Consider the following 11,089-nt stretch of genomic DNA (forward strand, 5'->3'; position numbering starts at 1 on the left):
TTTCCGGAGCAGGGTGTAGGCATGCAGTTCTGGTGTGATTGACTGAAAGTGAGGCTGCTCTTCCCTCATGTCCCCACCCAGGTGTAGGTCCAGAAGTTCGAGCCAGGCCTGGTGAAGCCCCTGCCCACCCTGTCCCTCACCTGTGCTGACTCTGATTCTCTCTACCCAGCCATGGTGTGAGCTGGACCCACCAGGCTTCAGGGAGGGGCCTGGAGTGGGTTAGAAGGATGGATGGAGGTGGAACAGATCCCATTCCACACGTGGTCCTGAGTCCCTGCTGGTCCTCAGTGCTCCTTGATGGAGTTGAGCACATGCTGTCCTTTCCCTAGGTGTCCTTGGCCTACTGCAGCTGCAGGGGTTGGGATCTGCCTGGTAGATAGTCAGATTCACCAGGGACACTTTCAAGAGCCAGGTTTCATAAGCACTCAACAGGGTGAAACCTGAGGATATGGCTGTGTATTCCAGTGGGGGACACCCAGTGAGGGAAGTCAGTGTGAACCCTGTCACTCACCTGCCTGCAGGGGGCGCTGAGGACCAGCAGGTGGCGCTGAGGAGCAGCAGGGAGCTGAGGAGCAGCAGGGGGAGCTGAGGTCCAGCACGGAGCTGAGGACCAGAAGGGGGAGCTGAGGACCAGCAGGGAGGTGAGGACCAGCAGGGGCCCTTAGGGTCAGGAGGGAGCTCAGGCTCAGCACATAGAGTGAAGACCAGCAGAGACATTTAGGATAAGCAGGGGAAGCTCAGGACCACCAGCTTCACATCTCAGCCCCAGGAGAAGATAGAGCAGTGTCCTGGGTGGGATTGATTTATATATTGTAGTTTCCCCTATACAACTCAGCAATTCTTCCAGCATTCTGTCTAATTCTACTTCTTAATATTTCTTTCAATTATATGTTCAGTAAGTAATATTCTGTTTTCCTAGTCTATATTCAAATTCTTGTGATGCATAACATATTCCTGAATATTGACCTTAAGTCCTGAGCCTTGATGACTATCCCAATAAGGCTGAGGAATTTAAATACTGTGTGACTCCTTCTCCTTATTTGCTGTGCACACAGAGGAGGAGCCACATATCTGTGTTGAAGCAGCATCACAGAAACATGGGACAGAACCTGAAGCTGGTCCTGCTCCAGACTTGTACAGCAAGAGTGCCCCAGCTCTGGAGGCCATGTCACACCTCCTCAGTCCTGGGAGCCAGGTCAAACTCCAGTTAAAAGCTGTGGTAATTTGCAGTAGACTACGGACATGAGCTTCCTGGGAAGGCAATTCCCACCCAGGTACTCATTCCCAGGAGGTTTCCTGTGACCAGTCCTCTTGTTCCTGTCTCATGCTGTGAACAAATGTTCTTCTGACCAGCAATGGAGGACCATGTTCCCTGTAATGTCTGTGCATTGTGATTTTATTGTTTCCAATGGTCCCAAGAATTCAGCTCTAGAATCCTGGGCTTCAGATGAGAAAGAACACTGGAATGTGCCTTACACAGAAAGCATGTGGGGAACAGGAACTTTTATCAACTGTGACTCAGAAATCTTGGCCATGTTGATTGTGTTAACAGGTCTGCAATGTCAGTCATCCATAAGTGAAAGGACGAACCACCTGAACTGAGCATGAGGCCACTCAGGAAATATACTAAGCAACCAAGTGACAGGAGAGGAAGTTATGTAGGAGCATGGAGGGACCCAATGTTGGATCATATGCCAATCAAAATCCCAATGGCATTTCTTGTAGAAATAGAAAAAGCAATCATGAAATTCATATGGAAAAATAAAAGACCCAGAATAGCAAAAACAATGCTAAGCAGGAAGTGTGAATCAGGCTGTATAGCAATACCAGACTTCAAACTATACTACAGAGCAATAGTAACAAAAACAGCATGGTACTGGTACCAAAACAGGCAGGTGGACCAATGGTACAGAATAGAGGACACAGAAACCAATCTACAAAATTACAACTATCATATATTTGATAAAGGGGCTAAAAGCATGCAATGGAGGAAGGATAGCATCTTCAACAAATGGTGCTGGGAAAACTGGAAATCCATATGCAACAAAATGAAACTGAATCCCTTTCTCTCACCATGCACAAAAGTTAAGTCAAAATGGATCAAGGAGCTTGATATCAAATCAGAGACATGGCATCTGATAGAAGAAAAAGTTGGCTATGATCTACATACTGTGGGGTCGGGCTCCAAATTCCTTAATAGGACACCCATAGCCCAAGAGTTAATAACAAGAATAAACAAATGGGACTTACTTAAACTAAAAAATTTTTTCTCAGCAAGAGAAACAATAAGAGAGGTAAATAGGGAGCCTACACCCTGGGAACAAATCTTTACTCCTCACACTTCAGATAGAGCCCTAATATCCAGAGTATACAAAGAACTCAAAAAATTAGACAATAAGATAACAAATAACCCAATCAACAAATGGGCCAAGGACCGACAGACACTTCACAGAGGAGGACATACAATCAATCAACAAGTGCATGAAAAAATGTTCACCATCTCTAGCAGTCAGAGAAATGCAAGTCAAAACCACCCTAAGATATCATCTCACTCCAGTAAGATTGGCAGCCATTATGAAGTCAAACAACAATAAGTGTTTGGCGAGGATGTGGGGAGAAGGGTACACTTGTACACTGCTAGTGGGACTGCAAATTGGTGAGGCCAATTTGGAAAGCAGTATGGAGATTCCTGGGAAATCTGGGAATGGATCCACCATTTGACCCAGCTATCGCCCTTCTTGGACTATTCCCTGAGGATCTTAAAAGAGCATACTATAGGGATACTGCCACATCAATGATCATAGTGGCACAATTCACTATAGCTAGACTGTGGAACCAACCTAGATGCCCTTCAATACATGAATGGATTAAAAAAATGTGGCATATATACACAATGGAGTATTACACAGCACTAAAAAATGACAAAATCATAGAATTTGCAGGGAAATGGATGGCATTAGAGCAGATTATGCTAAGCGAAGCTAGCCAATCCATAAAAAACAAATGCCAAATGTCTTCTTTGATATAAGGAGAGTAACTAAGAACAGAACAGGGAAGAAGAGCATGAGGAAAAGATTAACATTAAACAAAGATGAGTGGGGGGAGAGAAAGGGAGAGAGAAGGGAAAGCATATGGAAATGGTAGGAGACCCTCAATGTTACACAAAATTACATATAAGAGGTTGTGAGCGGAAAGTGGAGGGAAACAAGGGAGAGAACTGAACAACAGCAGATGAGGTAGAGAGGGAAGATGGGAGGGGAGGGGAGGGGAGGGGGGATAGTAGGGGATAGGAAAGGTAGCAGAATACAACAGTCACTAATATGCCATTATGTAAAAATGTGAATGTGTAACCGATGTGATTCTGCAATTCATATTTGGCGTAAAAATGGGAGTTCATAACCCAATTGAGTCAAATGTATGAAAGATGATATATCATGAGCTTTGTAATGTTTTGAACAACCAATAAAAAAAAAGAATAAAACTTAAAAAAATATTTAAAAAAATAGCATGGATAAATCTCAAAATTTTTTATTGTATGATATAAGCCTTCCCTAGAATATATATTGAATAAATGATTTTATTTATATGATTTTTTAGAACAAATAAAATTATTTGTGCAGATTCAAATAAATAAATAAATACATATATGTGTTTTTTTTTATGTATTCTACTCTCATCCCACATACTTTTCTACCCTAAATTACTTCCTGTCTATTTTCTTGCTACTAACCCTCTTCATTAGATTTCTCTTTCACACTTCCTAAGATATATTAACTCTATATCTTCACATCCATTCTCCTCAGCATATTGTCCTACTCCTCACCCCCAGTTCATTGTCCAACATCAGAAACTATAATCCTTTTTTATGAAACTACTGATTATATTTTAGATAATAATTGAATCCAAAATTTCTGTACATTGAGACTAAACTGTAAATTTCTTAATAAGAACAAAATGTACATAGTGATATATTGTGGATATTGGGAATAGTTAATATTGTCCTTCCCCACAAAAGAGGGATCTTGAAACCCTATAAGAGCACTCCAGACCTATAGAGTAATAACACCCCAGACTTGCAGAGCTGGAAAGGAAGACACATGAGCAACATGAAAGATAAGGGAAGAAAGTAACACAAACAAATCAAGACACCACATCATTAGAATCATTGGCAGCCACAGCAGAAAAAATGACAAAAGAAGAGTTCAGGATATACATGGTTTAAATATTCTGTGAACTCAAAGAAGATATAAGAGAGCAAATACAAGCAGTGAAAGATCACTTTGACAAGGAGCTACATAAACAAATCTAAGAAGTAAAAGATAACATCAACAAGGAGATAGAGGTTCTAAAAAACAAAAGAAAAAGAAAAAGAAAAAACAGAAGTCCTTGAAATAAAAGAAACAATAAATCAAATTAAAAGCTCAAATAAAAGCATCACAAACAGAGTAGACCACTTAGAAGATAGGACATCAGATAATGAAGATAAAATATGTAATCTTGAAAAGAACATAGACCACACAGAGATAATGGTAAGAAACTAGAGCAGAGCATTCAAAAAATATGGGATACCATAAAGAGACCAAATTTAAGATGTATTGGGATAGAGGAAGGCATAGAGGTCCAAAACAAAGGAATGAACAATCTATTCAATGAAACTTAAAGAATGAATTGGAAATTCAAATTCAAGAAGCCAAATGTACAAAATCACAACAGATTCACACCAAGGCACATTATGATAAAAATGCCCAACATGCAGAATAAGGAGAGAATTTTAAAAGTCACTAGAGAAAGGAATTAAATTACATACAGGGGAAAACAAATTAGGATAACAGCAGATTTTTCAACACAGACCCTGAAATTTAGAAGATCCTAGAACAACATATATCAAGCTCTGAAATAAAATGAGTGGCAACCAAGAATCTTATAACCAGCAAAATTAAGGTTTAGATTTGAAGATGAAATAAAAACATTCCACAATAAACAAAAGTTAAAATAATTTATAGCTACAAAATTGGCACTACAAAACATCTTTGACAAAATATTCCTTCAATAGGAAATGTAATACAACAATGAAAATCAGCAGAGGGAGGTAGTACCCTAAAGGAAAAACCAATCAAAAAAGAAAATCAAGTCAAGTTAAATAACAATAATAAATAAATATGCCTGGAAATACAAACCATGTCTCAATAATAACCCTGAATATTAATGGCTTAAACTCACCAATCAAAAGACACAGGTTAGCAGACTGGATTAAAAAAGGCCTACCTATATGCTGCCTATAGGAGATTCATCTGATTGGAAAAGACATGCACAGACTGAAGCTGAAAGGTTGGGAAAAATCATACCACTCACAAGGACGGAGGAAGCAAGCAGGGGTTTCCATCCTCATATCAAATAAAGTAGACTTCAAGCCAAAGTTAATCATAACAATGGACATTAAATACTGCTCAACAAAACCATACACCAACAAGACAAAACAATCATAAATATATATGCCTCAAACATTGAAGCAGCTGTTCATCAAACAATTTCTTCTCAAGTTCAAGAGTCAAATTGACCACAACACAATGATCTTGGGTGACTTTAACACACTTCTCTCACCACTGGATAGATCTTCAAAACAAAAGTTGAATAAAGAATCTATAGAACTCAATAATACAATCAATAACTTAGACTTAACTGACATATATAGAATATTTCAACCTGCATCAAGTGGATACACTTTCTTCTCTGCAGCACATGGATTCTTCTTTAAAATAGACCATATATTATGCCACAAAGCAACTCTTAGCAAATACAAAAAAGTAGAGGTACTACCATGCACTTTATCAGATCGTAATGGAGTGAAACTGAAAATTAACAAAAAATAATAAAAATTTCTCCATCACCTGCAGACTAAACAGTATGCTACTGAATGAGCATTCAGTTACAGAAGAAATCAAGGAGAATATTAAAAAATTCTTAGAGGTAAATGAGAACATAGACACAACATATCAAAATCTCTGGACACTATAAAAGCAGTACTAAGAGGAAAATTCATTGCATGGAGTTCATTCCTTAAAAGAAGAAAAGGTCAACAAATAAATGACCTCACACTACATCTCAAAGCCCTAGAAAAAGAAGAACAAATCTACAGCAAAAGCAGTAGAAGGCAAGGAATAACTAAAATTAGTTATTATTAGAGCTGAAATCATGAAATCAAAACATAACAAACAATTGAAAAAATTGACTAAACAAAAAGTTGTTTTTTTAAAAAAAATAAGTCAAATTGAAAGACCCTTAGCTATGCTAATGAAGAGAAGGAGAGAGAAAACTCAAATTACCAGCATAAATTATGAAAAAGTTAATATCACAACAGACACTACAGAAATACAGAGGATAATTAGAAATTATTTTGAAAACTTAAACTCCAATAAAATAGAAGATAGTGAAGGCATCAATGAATTTCTTAAGTCATACGACTTGCCCAGATTGATTTCAAGCCAAAGTTAATTGTAATGAATAGACATTTCATACACGCATGAAGATAAACACAATTTAAACAGACCAATATCAAGTGATGAAATAGAAGATCCCAACAAGAGTGCCAACCAAGAAAAGCCCAGAACTGGATGGTTACACAGCCGAGTTCTACAAGACCTTTAAAGAAGAACTATACCAACACTCTTGAATTTATTTCAGGAAATAAAAAAGAAGTACTGCCAAACTCATTCTACGAGGCCAATATCACCCTGATTCCAAAACCAGGCAAAGTCACATCAAAGAAAGAAAACTTTAATCCAATATCTCTAATGAACATAGATGCGAAAATTCTCAATAAAATTCTGGCAAATCGAATACAAAAACATATCAAAAAGATCATGCAACATAATCATGTGGGATTCATTCCAGGATTGCAAGGTTGGTTCAACATATGGAAATCAATAAATATAATTCATGACATCAATAGATTTAAATATAAGAAATTATCATTTCAATAGATGCAGAAAAAGCATTTGACAAAATACTGCACTCTGTTCAAAACACTATAAAAACTAGGGATGACAAGAAAATAACTCAACATCGTAAAGGCTATCTATGCTAAGCCCCAGGCCAGCATCATTCTAAATGGATGAAAATTGAAGTCATTCCCTCTAAAAACTGGAACAAGACAGGGAAGCCTTCTCTCACCATTTCTATTTAACATAGTCCTTGAATCACTGGCCAGAGAAATTATACAGATGAGAGAAATTAAAGAGATATGTATAGGAAAATAAGAACTTAAATTAACACTATTTGCTGATGATATGATTCTATACCTAGAAGACCCAAAAATCTCCACCAGAAAACTTCTAGAACTAGTAAACAAATTCAGCAAAGTAGCAGGTTATAAAATCAACACCCGTAAATGAAAGGCATTTCTGTATATCCGTGACAAATCCTCTGAGAAGGAAATAAGGAAAATTATGCCATTTACAATAGCCTCAAAAACATAAAATACTTGGGAATCAACTTACTGAAATCACTGAAAGATCTATACAATAAAAACTACAGAACCCTAAAGAGAGAAATCAAAGAATACCTTAGAATATGAAAAGATCTACCTTGCTCTTGGATAGGCAGAATTAATAATATCAAAATGACCATGTTTCCAAAAGCACTATATAGATTTAATGCAATTCTGATTAAAATACCAATGGCATTCCTCATAGAAAAGAAAAAGCAATCATGAAATTCATCTGGAAATATAAGAGACCCAGAACAGCTAAAGCAATCCTTAGCAGGAAGTGTGAAGCAGGTGGCCTCACTATACCAGAACTTAAACTATACTACAGAGCAATAGGAAAAAAAAAGACAGCATGGTATAGGCACCAAAACAGACTGGTAGACCAATGGTACAGAATAGAGGACACAGAGAAACTATAATTATCTGAGACAAAGGTGCCAAAAACATGCATTGGAGGAAAGATAGCCTCTTCAACAAACAGTGCTGGGAAAATTGGAAATTCATATGCAACAAAATTAAATTAAACCCCTATCTCTCACCATGCACAAAAGTTAACTCAAAATGGATCAAGGACCTAGTAATTAAACCAGGAACCCTACATCTAATAGGAAAAAAAGTAGGCCTTAATCACCATCATGCAAGATTAGGCCCCAACTTCCTTAATAAGACTCCTATAGCACAAGAATTAAAACCAAGAATCAATAAATGGGATGAAAACAAATTAAAAGTTTCTTCTCAGCAAAAGAAACAATCTGTGAGGTGAACAGAGAGCCTACATCCTGGGAGCAAATTTTTACCCCTCACACCACACATCAGACAAAGCACTAATCTCTAGGGTATATAAAGAACATAAAAAGCTAAACACCAAAAAAACAAATAACCCAGTAAATACATGGGCCAAGGACATGAACAGACACTTCTCAGAAGAGGATATTCAATCAATCAACAAATATATGAAAAAATGTTCATCGTCTCTAGAAATTAGAGAAATGCAAATCAAAACCACTCTAAGATTTCATCTCATTCCAGTCAGAATGGCAGCTGTTATGAAGACAAAAAATAAGTGTTGGGGAGGATGAGGGGAAAAGGTACACTCATATGTTGATGCTGGGACTGTAAATTGGTGCAGTCAATTTGGAAAGCAGTACGGAGATTCCTTGGAAAGCTGGGAATGGAACTACCATTTGACCCAGCTATCACTCTCCTGGGTCTGTACCCAAAGGACTTAAAAACAGTATACTACAGGGACACAGCCACATCAATGTTTATAGCACCACATTCACAATAGCTAAATGGTGGAGCCAACCTAGATGCCCTTCAGTGGATGAATGGATTAAAAAAATGTGACATATACACACAATGGAATTTTTCTCATCAATAAGAGAAAAAAGCCATGGCATTTGAAGGTAAATGGATAGCGTTGGAGAAGACAATATTAAGTGAACTTAGCCAATCCCAGAAAAATAAATATTGAATGTTTTCTCTAATATAAGAAGGCTGCCTCATAGTGAGGTAGGGAGGGGTAGCATGGGAGAAATGGATGAATTCTAATTAGGCAAGGGGGTGGGAGGAAAAGGGAGGGGGCATGGATTAGCAAAGATGGTGGACTGTGATAGTCAATGTTATCCAAAGTACATGTATGAAGACATGAATTGGTGTGAACATACTTTACATACAAACAGAAGAACGAAAAATTGTTCCATATGTGTAATAAAAATTGTGATGCATTTTGCTGTCATGTATTTAAAAAATAAAACAAATTGAAAAAAACAAATATATACACACAGGGGCACAAAGATTAACATGTGTACTGTGCAGCCTAACCTGAGATAGGTGGAGAGAGACAGTCCTGACTCCATAAGAGAAGAGCATGGGATGATCTGAGGCAGAAGAGACCTCCAGATTCTCCATGATGGGATCCAGGGACACACTGATCACCTAGAGAGAAACCATCCACTCTCCTCTGCTGCTCTGAAGGGGGCACCTGAGCTGCTGTGTGCTGAGCGCCCCCTGATGGCCCTGGGAAACCTGCAGGAGGTTTGTGTCTGGGCTCACACTTAGATCCCCTCACTGTGTCTCTAGCACAGTAATAGGTGGCTGTGTCCTCGACTCTCAGACTGCTCATTTGCAGGTACAGCATGTTCTTGGAATTGTCTCTGGAGATGGTGAATCGGCCCTTCACAGAGTTGGCATAGTTTATTGTATCACTATTCTTGTTAATTTCTCCAACCCACTCCAGCCCCTTCCCTGGAGCCTGGCGGACCCAGCTCATCCAGTTGTCACTGAAGGTGAATCCAGAGGCTGCACAGGAGAGTCGCAGGGAACCCCCAGGCTGCACCAGGCCTCCCCCAAACTCCACCAGCTGCACCTCACACTGGACACCTGCAAACACAGAGGCAGCCTGGTCAGGACACTGTCACTCATCCACTCTTTCTCTCACTCCTGTCCCCTCACACACTCAGGGTCTCTGGTTCTCCATTCATTACCTTTGAAAACAGCCACCAGGAAAACCCAGCTGAGCACACTCTCCATGGTGAGCAGCTGTGTTCAGTCCTGATCACTGAGTGGGCCGAGCTGGGAGTCCAGGGCTGGGCTCCTGTGCAGAGCTGCAGGGTCAGGTGGGCTGGTTTTCATGAGCAGAGGGAGGCCCTATTTGCATGTCCTTCTGCTATATAGCAGCTCTGGGTGGAGGCTTAGGTAAAGAAGCACAGAGAGCAGATCAGAGGGTAACAGGGCAGCATGGTGGACAGAGGAGAATTCAGGAAGGTACAATTGCTTCTGCTATGATCTTATTGTACATAATCTTAATTTATTTAATATAAACACAAAATCATATGATGGAGGTATCAGTGTTAACACCCTGATGCAAATGTAAAATCATACACAGAAGAATGAGTGCTGGTTCACTGTCCAACAGCTCATGTGTGGCAAGAGTGACTGGTTATCTGGTCTTTGCTCTCACCCTGGACACGACTGCTGCCCTGACCCTCCTCCAGCTCCCAGGTGCACACACTGGTGAGGTGCTCAGAACCGTCCTGTGTTGGAAATGTGCTGTGTGTCTTCTCCCCTCTTCTGCCACCTGCTCTCCAGGGAGGCATCCAGCTGAGGGCCTCAGAGGCTCCCTGCAGTAGGAAGGCTGTGCCTCCCTGTGAGGGCCTCCTTCAGCTCAGGAGCATCCAGTTGGCACAGAGCCCTCAGCTACACATGCTGCCATCTGTCATGGGCACAGGGCACAAGTGTGGGTAGGGAGAAATCCAGGCTCTGTCCTCATTTTCAGTTGTCATGAGCTGTGTCCACAGGTGGCCACATATATCCAACTCTTTTTTTTTTTAAATAGAAATTTTATTTGTTTGTGACAGTGTTTTTGAAAATGTAACAAAAATTCAGAAACAACCTTTAGATAAGAGAAGCCATTGAGAATCCAAGTACCAGGGGTAAGGAGAGTATGATGCTTGGTGAGAATGAACTTTGGTTTCCGCTACAGATATTATTGAAAATGTTGGAGTCAGTTTCTTCAGTGGTCATTCTATCTGAATCACACACTTTACTTTGCCAAATGATACAGAAAAAGTCAATGGTTCTTGAACAGTTTATTGCTACTTT

At 39.5% G+C, this 11,089-nt stretch overlaps 1 gene segment (V, D, J or C); it reads right to left on the reverse strand.

Annotated features, from left to right (window-relative positions):
• Positions 1-284: 284 nt before the first annotated feature.
• Positions 285-10,113, reverse strand: LOC107133736. The segment is given in 6 exon segments: positions 285-369; positions 512-603; positions 1,833-1,838; positions 7,008-7,011; positions 9,544-9,868; positions 9,973-10,113. Coding segments are annotated over 6 exon segments (558 nt in total).
• Positions 10,114-11,089: the final 976 nt, after the last annotated feature.

Source organism: Marmota marmota, unplaced genomic scaffold, assembly GCF_001458135.2.
Source record: "Marmota marmota marmota unplaced genomic scaffold, marMar, whole genome shotgun sequence".
Classification (NCBI taxonomy): domain Eukaryota; kingdom Metazoa; phylum Chordata; class Mammalia; order Rodentia; family Sciuridae; genus Marmota; species Marmota marmota.